Below are 19,178 nucleotides of genomic sequence, written 5' to 3'. Positions count from 1 at the left end.
AATTCCAGAATACTTTCATCACCTCAAAAGGAAATTCTGCACCCATGAGCAGTCATTTCCCACTCCTCCTCACCCCCAGCCCTGGAAACCATACCCTGCTTTTGGTCTTCATGGATTTGCCTATTCTGGACATTTTCAACAAATTGAATCATACAATATATGGTCCTTTGTGACTGGCTTCTCTGACTTAGCATAATGTTTACAAGGTTTATCCATGTTGCATCATGTACTTCCTTACTTGTTATGACTGAATAATATTCCCTTGTGTGGGGATATCACATCTTATTTATACATCAATTGATGGCCATTTGGATTGTTTCCACTTTTTTGAATAATTACGAATAATGCTGCTATGAACATCTATGTACAAGTTTTTGCTTAAACATATGTTGGATACCTGCCCAGGAGTAGAACACCTGGGTCATAAGGGAACTCTATGCTTAACTTTTTGAGGAACTGCCAAAGCGTTTTCCAAGCAGTTCCACCATTTTACATTTCCTACCAGAAGTCTGTGAGGGTTCTAGTTCTCCACATCCTCACTAGCACTTACTATTGTCCGTCGTTCAGATTATAGGCATCCTGGAGCATGTGAGGAGGTAGCCACACAAGTTTAAAACCAAATGAGAGAGTGACCCAGGACTGAAACAGATTAAAGCATCACCTTCATTTCTGCTAGTACTATACCAAAGGAGACGATCTGCTGAGAATCCTGCAGGCCTGCTAATGCCACACCCTGTGTTGGCTAGATTGACCCACCCGAGGACAGACAACATGGAACGAGAACCACCCCCAACAACATACCTACACACACACACACACACACATCAGGCTGCCACTGTGCAACTTAGATTACAGAAGAGTACCGAGAACAGGCTCTTCCTGTAGGAGGTGGATCCCATAAAAGAAGGGTATAAGAACAACAACACAAACATACCCAACTCCTTCCCATCAGTTAAGTGGCTCTTCCTTCCCGGAGCAGGAGTGAGCAAGGGGACAGGAAGAAGCCAAGGTGAGTAAACAGAGCCAAGAAAGGGCATTTTCCCTGCCCAATAATGATAAAGAGGAATAAAGTAGAAGGAAGTGGGGATGGGAGCATAGCATCTATCCATTCAGTTTCCCCCTGCTGGCCAGCTGAGACCTCTTTTCATAAGCAGAACTGAAACCAAAGTACTAGTAAGCACTCCAAGTTATTGGTTCATCTCAAAGGAACTTAATAGAAATGGTTTAAGTTGAAAAGGATTTTTACACTGTCCTATTGATACCTAGTTCATTTATACAAGAAATAAAATACCAAAAATTAACTCATTTTTAATAGGTTCGTCAACAAAGTCAATCAACAAGTCACCAAAGTTGTTTCATCGCATGCTGTGTGCAAAGCACCGTGTTGGAACCCTAACAAAAGCAATTGCTCTGCAGAATGCAGAACAAAAGTCCTTCCATACTCATTCACTGATACCTGGCCCCTGTCCTATATTGATTACTTAATTCATTGACCTCTCCAATTCCTATCGTTGCTTCACAAGGAAAGAAGTCCTTTTAACCCACTTTCAGCCAATAAAAATAAAAGCCTTAGACACCAGTCTCTCTTGGGAAGATGTGGGAACTAGATAGGGGCTTGGTGGTGGTAAAGAGGGAAAACCTTGACAAGCTTCTTCAAAGTGTGGAATCATCATTCTGTTTGAAACTAATTCTCAGGATACTTTAAATATCTGCACTTGAAGTTAAAGCCAAATAGGCTTGGAATAATTCTTTTCCTCTCTAATGAATAACACAGTGTGTGTGCACGTACTTTTTTTTTTAATATTTTTAAAAATATTTTATTTATTTATTTGACAGACAGAGATCACAAGTAGGCAGAGAGGCAGGCAGAGAGAGGTGAGTAGGAAGCAGGCTCCCTGCTGAGCAGAGAGCCCGATGTGGGGCTCGATCCCAGGACCGTGAGATCATGACCAGAGCCGAAGGCAGAGGCTTTAACCCACTGAGCCACCCAGGCGCCCCATGTGCACGTACTTTTGTCTAAGCAGTGTGAAATCTCTGGAGGATAAGCTGCACACTGGGTTGAACAGGTTTAATTAGCCTAAGCATCACATTAATTTCCTTCACTGGTACTCTGTACAAAGATTTTGCTAACATGGAAGGCAAACTGAAGCTCAAAAAAAAGTTTTACAAAATATGTGTGTAATGGTAGGAAGAGTGTGGATCTAAACAAACTTTCAGAAAGAAAAACTACCAATATGTACCAAACCCTTTAAAGTACCAATTCTTTGACTCAGAAAAATCCCATTCTCAGAATTAATCCTTAAGCAATTATTAAAGATGTGTTCAAAATGCATGAGGAGGGGCACCCGGGAGGCTCAGGCAGTTGGGTGTCCCACTTTTGGTTTCGGCTCAGGCTACGATCTCAGGGTCATGAAATCGAATCCCACATCAGCTCTGTGGAGTCTGCTTCAGATTCTCTCTCTCCTTCTCCTTCTGCCCCTCCCCAATCTCCCCGTCCCCTTGCTCTCAAATAAATAAATAAATAAATAAATAAATAAATAAATAAAATCTTTTTAAAAAATGTATCAGGAAGGCCTTTCCTTATAAATTATTTGTATAGTAAAAGACTGGAAGCAATCTAATGTCTATTACTATGGGATTTTAAAATAAATTATATTATATTATATATTATTTAAAATAAATTATAGCAAATGAATAGGAAAGGCTATTATGCATTTTATTATTTTATTATTTTATTATGCATTTATTATACATTTTAAAATGTTCATAATGTTACTAGGTTAAAAAATTTCTGCTTTTTTTTTTGGTGCTTTCTAACATGCACCAGGTCATCTTGGTTTTGAGGGGTGTATATACAAATACAGACACATACGAAACAGACTGTTACCATGAATTCATTACATATGAAGCAGTAAGTTTGGGTATATGACCTGTTTGGAGAAAATGAGGCATAAATAAGGGAAAAACAATGAACACAAGAACAAACTACAATAAACACTTCCTTTGCCACAGCTGAAATACCCTTTGTTTTTAATTCTAGTTGTAACTGATAGGAGTTTTTTGTTTTTGTTTTTTTTTTTTAATTAAAAAAAAAAAATTTTTTTTAAGATTTTATTTATTTATTTGAGAGAGAGACAGTGAGAGAGAGCATGAGCGAGTAGAAGGTCAGAGAGAGAAGCAGACTCCCCGCGGAGCCGGGAGCCCGATGCGGGACTCGATCCCGGGACTCCAGGATCATGACCTGAGCCGAAGGCGGTCGTCCAACCAACTGAGCCACCCAGGCGTCCCACTGATAGGAGTTTTGATGGGCCTTTTTTATAAGGCTTTCTTCTGGGACCTCAAATGACTTCTGGAGGCCAATTAGCTATTCTGCTTCTAAAAAAAAAAAAAAAAAAAAAAAAAAAAACAACAACAAAAAAACCTGACTGAATTTGCTAGCGAGAAGTTTGACTCAGGTTACTGAGGCCCGCAAAGGTGACTCCTTTGCTGAGTCTGTGAAATTCTCATGCCATCGTCCCTCCTCGAGACTCATGATCCAACCTCTGCAGTGCTCAGGGCACTGGCATGGCTGACTGAAGCTTTAGTTTGTGCAAATGCCAGAAAGCACCGTTCCCATGCCTGATTTCGCATTTCTGCTCATTTTCCACAGCATTCACTTTTAGGGAGCTTCAACAAACCCCAAGACCTAGCCTGAGGCAAGAACCAATGGAAGAGTAAAGATAATATCTGAAGTTCTTAACCTGTGGCACACAGTTCCAAGGTTGAAAACACGCACCGAAGTACAAATGTGCCCACTGTTAACTGGACAGTTATAAATCCTGAGAAATCCCATAACCCCCTGGGCAGTATTTACCATGAAGGCCACCCATAAATATCTGGCAAGAAGCTATCCTCCTGAAAAATCCTAGTTCTCTGTGCTACATAGCCCCGCAAGCCCACACGTGAAAGGCCCACTTCTGTGCCCATACTCATTAGCAACATAGAAAAAAAAAAAAAAAAGCAACGTTTCCCATTATATTTTGTGTCCCTGTTTCCTCTCCTGTGCCCGTGGTATTTGTTCCGTGGACCCTGCTTAGGCTCAGTGGCACTCTGTGGACTTCCTACAAATCAGACTCTCTGAATGTAGCCATCCCAAGGATTTTCATCCTGACAGGCAGAGCTCACTGTCTTCCTTACATGCAAATAATCTTATTTGCATCTAAACCCACTGGCTCCGAACTGACAGTTAAGAGAACAGTTAATCTCCATGGGAGGAAATCAAGTACCCAGTTAGCTTTCTATGACAATGCACGGGAGCTTAAGCAAGTTTATTGGCCCTCTCTCTCTGCCTCAATGTCTTCCTTCCTTTGCATAACACAAATAACAAGATCCATCTCCCAGAACTCTGGTGAAGATTAAGAACAATGTTCCTGAATCTCCCTTCCCCAACCTGTCCTCTGTCCTTCTTGGACCCCAAAGTCTCTCAGACTAAATAGCCATTCTAGTCTCATCATTCAGACTCTATGACCATGAGCTGGTGATCTCCCACTTGAAGGTATTGCTATGGAGCTGTAAAGCTCTTTATACCTTTCATTTACAGAAGATACTGTATATATAACCAAAACAATAAACATTTCTTCATTGACCTGAATATACAGACTCTCTAACGCTATCCTGAACATTTATAAGTTTTAATAAGCTTCTCCTAAACTTATTTTAAATTTAAAGTAGGACCATAGTACAAGAGAACAGTTAATTTTATTGAGAGAGACATCAAAACAAAGCAGTGTGCAATGAAGAATTCTATGAGCAAGTATGTTTATGCTACAGGATTTCCAGACGTTCTTAACTGTACCTTGGAGTGCTGTGGCTTCCCATTTTCGTAGTGGATCTCCACATAATCAGAAGACAGCAAACCACTACAGGGGAAAGAAAATAGAGTGATTTTGGCATCCAAGACACTTAGAGGTTTTAAAAATAATCAGCTCAGTAGATGGCTGCCCGGGGCGTGTAGACCACAGAGCGGCTTTCCACGGCAAGCACAAATAGGTTCTCATCAAGAGCCCTAAACGTTCTCCAAAAACAAATCATGCCTGTTAAACAAATCATCACTCTCTGAGAAAAAGACAAAAATATAGATACTATAAGGGTGAACTCTGTTTATACACATTATGCATCATTTGACTGATAGGTTAATTAATATGGAACCAACGGAAAAGGCAGGCAGAAAAAGGAGGAGACAAACCCTATAAAAATCCCACAATTATGCTCTAAGTAACTGGAATCTCAAAAACATTATCACTGAGGAAAAGAACAGCATAAAGGCCAGATAGTAAATATTTTAGGCTTTTCGGGCTACATGGACTCTGACACGACTTCTCAAGTCTAGAAACAGACACAGGTGATACAAACAAACGAGTGGAACTGTGTTCCAGTTAAGACTTCATTTATGGACACTGAAATTTGAATTTCACCTAATCTTCATGTATCATGACATTTTTTCTTCTTCAATTTTTTCAACCATTTAAAAATGTAAAACACACTCTTAGCTTGAGGACTGTGCAAAACCAGGTATGCTCAGTTTGGCCTGTGGGCCACAGTTTGCCAACCCCTGGAATAAAATAACAGTCAACAATAAAGACTCTGAAATCAGACAAAGTCGGAATGAAAGCCTAGCCCAGGCCCTCCTTAGTGCTGTGATCATAGGCCAGTTACCAAACTCCGCCTTTACTTGAGTCAAACAAAGGTGACAGAGAGCATGAATCTCATGGGACGTTAGAGGTGACATGAAAGCACACACCAGGCATAGCCCAGAACTCGGCACTAAGTCCATGCTCAGCAATGAGAATGAGGCGCCACTGCTTTTATTTTAATTCAATTTCTCCAAACACATTTCTCCCCATACAGTGTGGAGAATGCAAACTATGAGCCTTGGAAAGAGCAGGCAACTACTGGGGCATCTGAGTTGCTCTTTGGGCTCTGCCACTAGAAATAATGATGACAAATGGTAAGTTCCATGTGTTGAACATTTACTAGGTTATAGGCACTGTGTAGGGACTAGAAAGAAGTTAACTCCTTTCATCCTAATGGTAAGAGGAGGACAAAAGTAGGTTCTACTATGTATGAGCCAGATGTGTGCCCTAAATTTAGGCTTCCACGTCCTCTTCTGCAAAAGGAAGGGCTGGAGAAGATGACTCCCTGGGTCCCTTCCTGCTCTGACATTCTAGTTTCTCTAGTTCTGCCTAAGTGTAGGTTTTCTTGTTAGGAAATCTTGACACTACTGCTTTAACAGAAATATGGAAGAACTCATCATTTTGAGAGCTGCATCTGATGCAGGTCTAACATGCTCCAGTGAGGAAGGCTGGAGGCGGCCTGGAGCCAGTCAGCAAAGGGGGAGACGCATGCGCACCTCCAGCATGGTCTCCTGCACCAGCTGAAGGTCAAGCTTTACAACACACAAGTAAGGCAGATGCTGGTACCTTGGACAATTTCTTCTATGGAAATTACTCATCAAATATACGTCTACTGATGTTTCTACATCTGAAACTAAATTGTGGTGCATCTACTCGTTTTAAAAATCTAAGTAACAGTCCAAGTAACGACAATTCTTAACTCTATATACTTGAAAATACCTGACAGGGTACAGAAACATCTCTTTTTTCCTAGTTAATTAAGTCAGCAACTAGCACTGTGAATAGACATAAACAGGGCTGTTGATGGTAATATTTCTCTGAGGAACACTTCCACAACACCAAGGCAGAGAGAGGTTTCACTAACTACCTTCTAATTACCTCTCTCTATAGATAATTCATGATTTTCAAAATTCTCAACCACACAATCACTGGAGTACGTCTAAGAGTTGAAAACAAATTTATTTGCTTGTGATGACAAGGGCATATAATAGCTTTCTAATCATTAATTGCCAAATCTGATAAAGGTCACTTTAATTATCCTACTTACACCTTTTAAAGGGCTTCCCTTCACCAACCGCCAACCATGGACATGACTGTTTCTAACATATGCTGCATTTGAAGATGTCTTAAAGAAGAAAAACAGCGACTTTTCCAGTCATGTGTGATAGACACTGAGCTGGACATAACACTGTATGCTCCTGTCACCTCAATATTCCACCCTCCACCTCCTATAAAAAACCACCACCTCGGGCGCCTGGGTGGCTCAGTGGGTTGAAGCCTCTGCCTTCAGTTCACGTTGTGATCCCAGGGTCCTGGGATCAAGCCCCGCATCGGGCTCTCTGCTTGGCGGGGAGCCTGCTCCCCGCGCCACCCCCCCACCCCCGCCTGCCTATCTGCCTACTTGTGATCTCTGTCAAATAAATACAATCTTTAAATTAAAAAAAAAAAAAAACACCACCTTCCCCATTTGCTCCAGCCTTTCCACCAGTCTGACCATGGCACTCCCTCCCTTAACACTGTTGCTGTCACTCACCACAACATCCCAAAAGCTGGCGTAATCCCTAGCGCAAAGTAAGCACTTAATAAACACCCACCAAGTGCGCAAACATCTACTAATATCTACTGTGTGCTGGGATTAAGGACACAACTTTCTGAAACTGAAACTAAGCCAAATCAGCACACATGTATGAGATTAGTCATCTCACCCTAAAGTAAATACTATTTGTAATCTCCCTGAAAGTGAATTAATAACAAAATGTAACCTAATTAACTATAGTAGTCTTAAAGAATTATGAAATGAGATCTTTCAGTGACAGACAAGTAACAGTGAAAAGAAGAGTTAATTATGCAAGTAGTGTGTCTCTGTCCCCACACAGAGGGGAAGGAGTAAGTAATCTCCATCTCTGGATGCCTAAGGATAGGTTCTCCGGCAGTCTCTGCTTGCAGATGCTCTTCAAGGCCTTTCCCCACCTCTGTTTCTACTGGTTGCCCCAGAAGAACTTCCTATTGCAAATGCTGATCTATCTGGCAATTGCGGTCCCAAGCATAAATGATCAAGTTGCTTTGTTGATCAGCCAACCGGGTGCCTGACCACCTCTAGAAACTGATAAAAAGTTTTGGAACACCCTAAATTCTGAAATAAATATCCTTTCTCCAATCATTTAAGTACCAAAAAGATATTACAGGGCTACTACAATGCTTCTCGTCCTAGTTATCTGGTGAAAGTGGTGATTCTTGGAAGTAAAGGAATAACTGTAGGATGAAAATTCAAAGCAAGGTGGAAGAGAGAGGAAGACCTGGAGGAAGGAAATTCTCTTGAACTCCCCTCCCTCTGCACTTGATGGTGAATCTGTACCACTGAGGTACAGTGAAAAGAACATGAATTCTAGAGTCAGACTAAATGTGATTTTACTCAAATATGAAGAACAACGGTAAACACCTTGAAGATCCTGAACTCTAAGAGCAAGAGAACGGTAAGACTATTAAAACATGGCAAGGGAGCCAAGAATCAAACCAAGGAAGCGAGCTATGCTAGAAACGATGCTATGCAGCCACCATATCCCACTTCGCTTTCCCCTTCTTAGCATGGTAAGACTACATTTCAAAGCTTCTCCAGCAGTGAGGTTAAGGCCAAGAGATTGAATCATGGCTCATAAGATATGGTGGGAAGTGATGTCTACCCCTCTAGTGTGGACATTATACTCTATGCATGATTATCCAAGCTCTCTCTTCCATGGCAACTCTGGAAGCCCCGTGCCCCAGATGGCATGGCTACAAGATGGGTGCAGCCTAGGCTCCTACATCATGATCTGGAGAAGAGCTTCTCAGGAAAACCACTCAACTTATATTGGACCATAAGGTGGGTAAGAGATGAAATTCTATAGTATTAAATCTCAGACTTCATTTTTATTACAGAGACATGGTTTTAACTACCCTAACTCCAAGTTTTATCACAAAGAAGAATTTAGAAATTTAATATTCAAAGAATTTCAGAATCATCAGCAGATATACAAAGAAAGCCACTATAAGATCTAAGCATTGGAAATTCACACAAAGAGAGAAATATGCTTTGGGGAGATTTTTTCCTATATAAATAAATATATGCATATTTTTATATATGTATATACATAAATAATTTGTTGGAATCCTCAAGTTTGAAATTTATGTGTCTCACGAAAATAAGCCCACAAATAGCCAAGTGGTCAAAACTCCCAAAGGTTTTTATCTTCCACTTAGACTCATTATGGAGAAGCCAAGCATCCTAGTAACTGGGAAAAGTTACTTAATAGGAATCCCTTATGACTAAAAATCTTATTAACCAAAAGGGGTAGATGACTCCTAGGTTGTTTTGGGGGGGCGGAGTTTGGTTTTTTGTTTTGTTTTGAAAATAATTTGAATCTTCCTTTAAAGAAAGAAACGTATGCTTTCTTTTGGGTAACCCTGTCATGAAAGGCTGAATAGACTAAATCAACCAAACTGTTTGATTAGGTAAAGGTCAGGGCCTTGGGCTATGAGGGAAATGCTAGGAAAGACAAAGGCTGGACCACAAGGACACTATCTGGTCTACCTGAGTTCAAAGTCATTTACTTCCTTATAAAAAAAGTCAAACTATCAGTCTTCAGAAGCACACATCTGAAATCCACGTTCCCTGAAACTGAAAGACACTGAAATCTGTTGAATCCTCATAGTTCATACCCCTGACTAAAAAATTGTGTGGGTTACTAGGAGCAGAATGAGCTCTTCTAAAAGGACCTAGAGGCCAACAGGGGCATCAGTAGATCTAAGGAAAAGTTGAGAATAATAGTAGCAAGCAACAAGGCTTACCAACTGAGTGGTCATATAATTTGTCATCCAAATCTGGCCATTTTGCTCATTAATAATTATGCCAGGACAACAGATGTAAAACCAAGAAGTTCTGGGACATATGGTTACCCTACCTCAAAGTCAAATTTTAGGTATGTACATCAAGTTCTATATGGAAAGTCAGGTTAGTCTATGAAATGAAAATTATCCTAAAGCTGAGATGCTACTAAGCAAGCAGTCTGTGAATATGTCTCCTTCTCCAGTTGCTTTTGGCCTCTGTGATTATGTTTATATGGCCAACATTTTAGGGCAACCTTGGGTAGTGCCCTTGGGTTCTCTGAGTGCGTAACATCAGGAGAGAGCCAGCAATCAGAGATGTGGAAGTCAGGAAGCTATAAATCCACATTCACCGCAGCACCCTGGACTTGTCAGGTCTCGACCAGCCATGCTTCTTGTCATGCGAGGTCTTCATTCTTAAGAGTGCGATAGCACAAATATTTTAATTCAGTCCTCAGTAGTAAAACCCAGAAGTTACTTCCATGTGTGTTCAAGACTAGGATTGGCACAGAAGTCAACATTTATATGAACAAAGAGTAAAAAACTGTGTGTAGAAAAACAAGACAGCCACTAATGTCTAGTTCCGTAATGTATATTCACTTATCTGATTATCATCTGTTTGGCAGGGCTTAGCTTCTCAGTGTTGCAGGCGCTGATCATGCCCTGGGACCCCTGACAGATTCACCCAAGAAGTTTCCTGCTGCCCTCTCCACCAGGTCTCATTCATTCATTTAATAACAAACGCTGGTCACTATGGAGATGAGCACCTTCATGGGGCTTCAAGCACAATAGCATTGTACAATGAAGCCCCCTGCCTGTTCCCTCTTTACACTAGAAGCTTCTCTTTTCTCCTTTTATATACATACATATTTTTAATTCATCAAATAATTACTATAACTTGTAATGAAGAGAGACACAGAATTTAAACTCAGTACATTCATACAAGCGTAAGTTTGTAACCTTGTAATTATCCTCTGTCCTTATGTTGCTTTCCTTTTTTGAAAACAATAGGCTTAAAAGTCAAATGGTTTTTCAATAGCCACTTTTCTCAGGGTTTAGGAAAAAATTAATCATCCCACCTAAAATAATTTTTATACCGAAAGTGTTTCAGCTAGAAAATATATAATCCTTTGAATGTAAACAATACAATAAGACTTTTAAGCTGTGCTGAAAGATTGGACACATGAAGAGGTTGGAATTTAAAAGAGTAGAAATGATATGTTAAGTGGGTAAAAGTAATTACAGATTGAATAGAAGCTTTGTGTTAAGTCAAACAAAGACAGCCTGCCAGGCGAGGCCTGGGAATGTGGGCATATTTCATAGGAGGGGAGCTGCAGGTGGAGAAAACTCCTAGCAGAAGCAGGATGTAGGGGTGTAAACCTCTTTGAGGGTCACAACAGGAATTTAATGAGTTTCTAAGTCACATAAGAGATTGCGGCCAAAATTTTAATGTGGAGGCGCTCTTGCATCTCTTAGGTGTTGGGCCCATGCAGCATAATACTACCTAATATAACAGGGAACAGCACGGGCAGGACTGCAAGTTAGCAGACACAGAAGCAGACAAAGGAGAAGCCAGGAGAGAAAGGAGGAATGAACTTGAGAAGTAAACGCTGATGACCACCGCTCAAGCTGGCTTGATAGGCCAATGAGAGTAGCCAATTAAGAGTTCCCTTCTAAGGAGATGGCATCGACAGATATCTTTAATTAGATAAAAATTAATTTTTCCTCCTTGGCTTTGAAGTCAGACCATATGAAGGGGCTAACATGTTCCGAGCTGTGGCTGCCAATATTTCTGCAAGTATATACCAGTGATTCTGAGATTCCTCCATAATAGAGTCCCAAGTATTCTCACATATGTGGTTTTACCCCCATATATTGTTAGAAAAAAAAAAAAAGATTTTTAAACACCGGGAAAACTGAATCCAAATAAAAACGGCACACCTTTTCATACCTCTTGAACACGATTACACGTAACTGAAGTGCTTTGATGCGTAATTTAAGCTAATGATGAATACTACAGTGTGCTGAATAGTACCAATGCAAGTTCTCTTCCAACATGCCCCACACTTCTTTTTACAGCTATGAAACATGGCATCACACACTGTGAAATCGTGCAGAATGGGTATGGACCTGTGATCCACCTTGCCTTCCTGTAACCTTGTCCAGGACAGACAGCGTCCAATTCCTGCCACGTCCTAAGATAAGAACTCCCCGCTTCTTCCATTTTTCAGTTTATCAGAAAAACTGCACATCCGTTTACACAGTGTTCCATTCTTTCCAAGTATGCATGAAATGGTCAAAAAAATAAAAAAGAAACTAATAGAAAATCTACCAGAAATAATAGGCATTAAATAAGGTAGCTGGTCACAAGATTAGAATGCAAAAATAAAATACCCAGTTTTATGTGCACCAGCAAAAATCAACTAGAAATAGTCTAGGGGAGAAGATTCTACCAATAATGACGAAAAGAGAAATGAATTTCATATATGTGTTATGCCTGTAGATATATAGACATACATGTATATATGCATAGATGTATATATACTCAATAACTTTAATGTTAATTCCATGCAAGATCCAGTAAATTTCTGTAACTTGACAAAATTATTCCAAAGTTCATCTTAAAGAACAAATGCTTATGATTACCCAAACATTTTTCTTAAAAAGGGAGTTACAATAGGATATTATTATTTTATTTATATTACAATTATAATAACCAAGATACAGAGCACTGACCTGATGAGACAGATGGCCCGAATGGGAGAAAAGAAATTCACGTTTATATAAAAAATTTTATATATGAAAATAATGGCATTTTAAATTGGTAAAAAAAAAAAAAAAAGAATAAAGAATAGATATGCACAGGACAAGTGACTTAACATTTTTGGGAATGTTAAATCCCTATTCATATCTTACACCAAAGTAAAAATATATACATTAAAGATTTATATTTTTTAAAAGAAAGTTACAAAAATACAGTTGAATGTTAGGAAGGAAAGGCCTTTTTAAGCATGATATTAAGACCAGAAATTATAAAGAACAACAGATAGGACTATAAAAAAATTTTTAAACTTCCGTGAGTTAAAAAATACCACAAAATTTCAAGAAAAACTAAGAAAAAACATTTGTAAAACATGAAAAACAAGGATTGCCATCCTTTACATAAGGAGCCAAAATTAAAACCACGTAAAAACAGATAAACAATTCAATAGAAAATGGGCCAAGGATGTGGGCAGGCAATTAACAAAAGAGAATGTGCAAAATGCAGTTCACAGAAAAAGAAAACAAGAAATATTAATGGTTCTCAATTATATACAATTGCACTAGTAATAAAAGACCTGTAAATTAAAACGACCATAAGAGACCAATTTTTCCCATCAGTTTAGAAAGTAAAAATGAATAATAACAGCCAGAGCTGGCAAGAGTTAGAAAAACGAGCACTCTATGCATTACTGTTGGGAATGTGTTATTAGTGCATCTTGCTGGGGACAATTTGGCAACAGCTATCAAAGTCCTAAAAACACACTCACCATTTAAATCCATAAGTTTTTATAATCTCCTGAGTGCTACTTAGTTAAAGGTTTCCTGAGGAAATAACTAAAGAACAGCACACACACACACACACACACACACACACACACACACACACGTGCGCGGGGATTCCCTGAAGATGATGTAGGTATGAGTTGGTTTTTTTATATGTGGTTTTAGAGACAATTAGAAAGATGTTTACAACATTGTTCAGTGAAAAAAGCAAATAAATGAATATTATTATGTTTGGTAACTTTTTAAACATATGTTTCATTTACAGAAAGCAAAAAGTCTGCAAAGATAGACACTCAAATAGAACAGCGAGCTACTGTTTTCTGGGGAACTTTCAATGGTTTTTATTTTCTTTCTTTGGCTCACCCATGAATTCCTGAGTTTTTACCTTGAATATATATTACCTTTTAATATAAGAAGCCACAATACAAGCTATATTTTTTTAAAAGAAGAGGAACACAATGCCTTTAGGAAGAATTTAATGAATGGCTCATTTTAGGCTCAGGACAGGAAAGGAATCACAGTAGCTGGCAAGGCCACCAGCCACCATGGGGGAGTATTGGCCGGGCTGTCTGCCTCTGTCTCCCAACTCAGTGCTCCCACTGTTCCATGAACACCTGGGGGTTATTCATGCTAGACTAACTTCGTGAGGACACAAGGGGAAAACAAAACAAAACAAAACAAAAACACCCAGTCCTTACCCTGGAGGTGTTTATCATCTCATACCTAAAATAAGACAAAGCCACAGGTCGCCTGGGATGAATAACAAAGCATCAAGCGGGGGGGGGGGGGGGGGGGGGGGGGGCACCCCCAAGGAGGAAATTCATTTCAACAATGATGATCAGGAACTTTTCAATAAGAAAGCAAGGCCAAGGCACTTGATCCAATACGGTCAGGGAAACCGAGGCGGGAAAGAGCAGGTCATACAGACAGAGGGAACAGGCCTTGCAGACAGGGAGGCATATTCTGCTGAAAGTACAGCTGGGCTAGGGCATCCTTCATGGACGAGGTTTGGGCCCAGGAAGGACACCGGGTTCAGCAAGGAGCTGTGACCTGGGGAAGAAGGGCGCACTAGAATCGGGAACGCAGCACTTCGGAGGCCAAACTCGGTTTTCTGTCTGAACGGAAAGCACGCGGTACACTCTATGTCCTCAGAAGCTGCAAAGACTGTAGGGCCTGGGCAGGGCTGAATACAGATAAGGTTCTTTTACTGGGTCAATTAGAGCCATCTGCAAAGTAATTAATGTTAGCAGCAGGAGAGAACAGCAAAAGCCCAGCAGAAACGCTAAGAAAAGGCCTTCCACAGATGAAAGCCTGTAGCCTTAACTTTCCTTCACTCATTCAATTAACAGCTGAAGACCGAGGGAGAAACAAATAAAACAGGCGGGGGACAACTAAAGGTTTCACAAGACTATGTGATTTTTACCTAAACGTTTCCATTTCTTTAAATGGTTTTACTGTAAATTGTAGCTATTTGTCCTATCCAAATGCTAGTGTGAACTCGCAATTTTATGTTCTTTTAATAGTTGAAGGAACAACACGGAGGATATTAGGAGATGGAGAGGAGAAGGGAGTTGGGGGAAATTGTAGGGGGAGACAAACCATGAGAGACTGTGAACTCTGAGAGACAATCTGAGGGTTTTGGAGGGGTGGGGGGTGGGGGTTTGGGTGAGCCTGGTGGTGGGTATTAAGGAGGGCACGTATTGCATGGAGCACTGGGTGTGGTGCATAAACAATGAATTCTGGAACACTGAAAAATTTTTAAAAAATAAAAATTAAAAGAATTACAAATAAAGAAATAGTTCAAGGACAATAAGATTTTTGTGGAAGAGCCACAGTCGTCTTTTGTACGCTTTCTTCCTCTTCCTGCTCTGTCTAGAAAGAGTCTAACCCTTTGTCTCGCTGGTGCTGCTCTATCCTGAGGCTGGATGGTGTCTGCTGGCCAGACCGAGCCCCAACGCCACAGAGCAGGTCCCACGGGACAGACTGACAACAGGGATGCAGGGCCCTATAAAGGAAAAGGTATTTGAAACTGTCATCCTACATTTCTCTGTACTAAGCTGGAAACAACATTCTATGCAATAGTGGATCCTTCATACATAATATAAAGGGGATGTTTAGAGATCATAACCACAGCCTTTCCTAAATAGTACATGCTTTAAAGAAACTATCACAACATAGCACCGAGAAACGTACTTCTGCAGTAACATCAAACCAAGATGGCAGACAAGAACACAGAACGGGGCACCTGAGTGGCTCAGTGGGTTAAGCATCTGCCTTCAGCTTGGGTCATGATCCCAGGACCGAGCCCCGCATCAGGCTCTCTGCTCAGCACGGAGCCTTCTTCCTCCCTCTCTCTCTGCCTGCTTCTGCCTACTTGTGATCTCTCTCTCTGTCAAATACATAAATAAAATCTTAAAAAAAAAAAAAAAAAGAACACAGAACGGCAACAAGAAGAGGAGGAAAACAAGAACTTTTTAAGGGTTTCTTCAAGTACAAAATGACTAGTATACAAAATAGCACCCATTTTTAAAATTACCTCTTAAAAAAACAATCTTCAAATTCATCCCCTACTTCATGGCATCAAAAACTGACCCACTGGACCTTTGATTATTAAAAAAAAAAAAATCACGAGTTCTAAGGTCCAACTAATAGCTCTGGCCAGAGAATTTTTCATACTTCCAAACTATGTGCCATTTTGACATAATAGCAAGATAATGGGCCTCTGAGGAGTGTAGAATATACCGGAAAAACTATTTGTAGCTTCTGTGGAAAGGGGATTCCATCCAACTGGTGTAGACTTTCAGATTCAGTGTAAGTCACTGTAGTGCTAACTTGGCCTTTTTCACTTTGCTCAGGGTTCTATCCTCAGTTATGAGAGAATGCCTGAACTAAACAAGCACCCAAATGTATGTATTGTAGACTGAATTAACGTCGATGAATGAACGAGTGAGTAAACAGGAATCCAGAGATCCAGTTCCTAGGCTGACTCTGACACTGACTGTCTCTGAGACCTTGGAGAAGTTCCTAATATCGTGGAACAATATTGGGTGAGTTTTCTTACAAAAAAACAAGAATGTTGGGTTATAGGATCCCTAAGGACTCTTCCGAATTTAAAGTAGTGATGTGAGTATGACTGCCATCATCTTCTACCCTAAAAATATACCTGTGCTAAGCTGGGAGTTGGGGGTCATTAACGCACGCGTCTCATCTATGCGGTACACGCTTTGTGAAATAATCCGCTGCCACATACTGGGATGACTTCGGCCAACATTTTCAAGAATGGTGCTAGAAGAAAAGTTCCACCCATATTCCATACATACTGTAAAAAACCTCTTTACAGTTTTCTTGTTAATTCTACATGTTCCTATGTACCTCAGCCAAAAAAGAACAAACACCTCAATTTCCAAGATGTAAAGTGATAAACTTCTCTACAGATTAGATTAATAATGAATAAAAAACTTTCCCATAGAAACTGATCTAACAGCTAATATTTAAGAAGCTGAAGCTATATCTGTGTTAATACCAACCTATTTAAGTGGTGTGCTAAAAATCAGATAATAATTACAAAACCATTACTTAATTGTAACTAAAAAAAACCTCAAAAACTTAAAGTCATACTAAGATGCTTTATTGTAAAGATACTGAAAACCAGGGCACCTGGGTGGCTCAGTGGGTTAAAGCCTCTGCCTTCAGCTCAGGTCATGATCCCAGGGTCCTGGGATCAAGCCCCGTGTCGGGCTCTTTGCTCAGTGGGGAGCCTGCTTCCCCCCCCCCACCGCCTCTGCCTGCCTCTCTGCCTACTTGTGATCTCCATCTGTCAAATAAATAAATAAAATCTTAAAAAAAAAAAAAGATGCTGAAAAAACAAAGATAACAGGGAATACTAAGTATCCTGATTAAGTAGCTTCTGGTAAGCAAATCTGATGAAATTTCATGTCACTTTGAAGGATACGTATAAAATAGTGATCACAGGTGAGCAATCTATTCCAATCTAACTGCATAGTCTGAACATTTTGCATAAAGCTGAAACTGAATTTTTTATCTCTTAAAAGCTACTCAAATCATTAACTATTGACACTTGATTCTCTAAATATATGTCTTTAAAGTCACTTTAAATAATTTATGGGAAGACACATTCCTTCTATTTTAATGTACATGATGTGTCAGTGCCAAAATCAAATCGGTGGTAGAAAAAAGCAGAACAACAGATATCTAAAATAACAGAGTTTTAAAACAATTTCTATAAATGGGCTTTTCCTCTAGCCAGACAACTTCCATTAAATTGTCTTAAAATGTTAAGTCCATGTCGACAATCTTACCCACATTCACAATTAAAGTGCCCCTCAATGTTTGGATCAAAAGCAAAACCTTTATAAGATTCTAGAACCAGCCAAATCCCAGGGAGACTGACACAGAAAAAAGGAGAAACTATGCTATTTAGGTCCTTTCAGAGAAACTATTTTTAGTTTTATCTTAAAAACAGGCATTTTTAGAACCCTCATGAAAATTCTAACAGTTAACTATGGCTCCATAGTGGCAAATTCACTAAGTATCAACAGTAAGTTCTAGAATCACAAATTGGAAATGATAGGGAAGGAGAAAGATCCTGAATGAACTGATTCACACCCAGGTTTGGTAATTCACAATAGGGGTAGAAAATGGAGTAGACTACACTCAGAGAAAAATCCAAAAGCTACTAATCCAGGAGAGTCAAAACTCTGGGCCAAGAGAATATTCAGGAGTTGAAATGCATAGTCTAGAGATTATGCCATCATGTGAACACCAGATAAGCGAAGGAGACTGTCCAAACTACCATCCCATAGAAATGGCAGGTGCCATGTTGTATCATAGTTTTTGGTCCTATCACCTACACAGAAGAGGTATCCTGACAAAGTTCTGTGGATGATGAGTCCACAAGCCAGGAAGTTCAGAAGAAATAAAAGACAATCATGCTTAGCGAAATAAGTCAATCGGAGAAAGACAACTATCATATGATCTCCCTGATATGAGAGAGAGGAGATGCAACATAGGGGGTTAAGAGGGTAGGAGAAGAGTAAATGAAACAAGATGGGATTGGGAGGGAGACAAACCATAAGTGACTCTTAATCTCACAAAACAAACTGAGGGTTGATGGGGGAGGGGGTTTGGGAGAGGGGGGTGGGGTTATGGACATTGGGGAGGGTATGTCCTATGGTGAGTGCTGTGAAGTGTGTAAACCTGGCGATTCACAGACCTGTACCCCTGGGGATAAAAATATATTATATGTTTATAAAAAATAAAATAAAATAAAAATTTTAAAAAAGAAATAAAAGACAAGACAAAATGGTACATCACACCCCAGTCTGAGGAATCCACAGGCACTGAGGGTCCTATAAGCAGAGCTCAGCCCCAGGTAAGGAAGGTGAGGCCTGAGATAATACATGGCAGCAAGAAAACTGAGACTGGGGCTACTTTCTGTCTCTATCTTTAGGTAAGTATCTATAAGTCCAAAGCCAATCTCAGGCAGTCTGCCCACAAAGAGTGGGAATGTATGGCTAAATGAAGAAGGAAGGGGGTGCCTGGGTGGCTCAGGTGAATAGGGGCCGGGACTCTTGATTTCACTTCAGGTCATGATCTCAGGGTCGTGAGAGATGGAGCCCCTGTCAAGCTCCATACTGGGTGTGGGATCTGCTAAACATCCTCCCTCTGCCCTTCCTCACCCCCCCCAAATGCTGCTCATACTCTCCGTCTCTCAGAAAGAAGGAAGGAAGGAAGGAAGGAAGGAAGGAAGGAAGGAAGGAAGGAGAAAGAAAGAAAGAAAGAAAGAAAGAAAGAAAGAAAGAAAGAAAGAAAGAAAGAAAGAAAGAAAGAAAGAGAAAGAAAGAAAGAAAGAAAGGAAAA

The 19,178-nt window shown here is 40.0% G+C and overlaps 1 protein-coding gene across 1 annotated transcript in view; it reads right to left on the bottom strand.

Annotated features, from left to right (window-relative positions):
* ADAM23 (ADAM metallopeptidase domain 23) overlaps positions 1–19,178 on the bottom strand; it is a 162,943-nt gene that overhangs the window by 72,539 nt on the left and 71,226 nt on the right. The window contains exon 4 of the mRNA XM_047722557.1: positions 4,835–4,898. Coding sequence (XP_047578513.1) covers positions 4,835–4,898 — 64 coding nt within the window. The remainder of the gene's footprint in view (positions 1–4,834; positions 4,899–19,178) is intronic.

This window comes from Lutra lutra, chromosome 3 (assembly GCF_902655055.1).
Source record: "Lutra lutra chromosome 3, mLutLut1.2, whole genome shotgun sequence".
Taxonomy (NCBI): Eukaryota; Metazoa; Chordata; class Mammalia; order Carnivora; family Mustelidae; genus Lutra; species Lutra lutra.
This window is presented reverse-complemented; position numbering and strand designations above follow the sequence as displayed.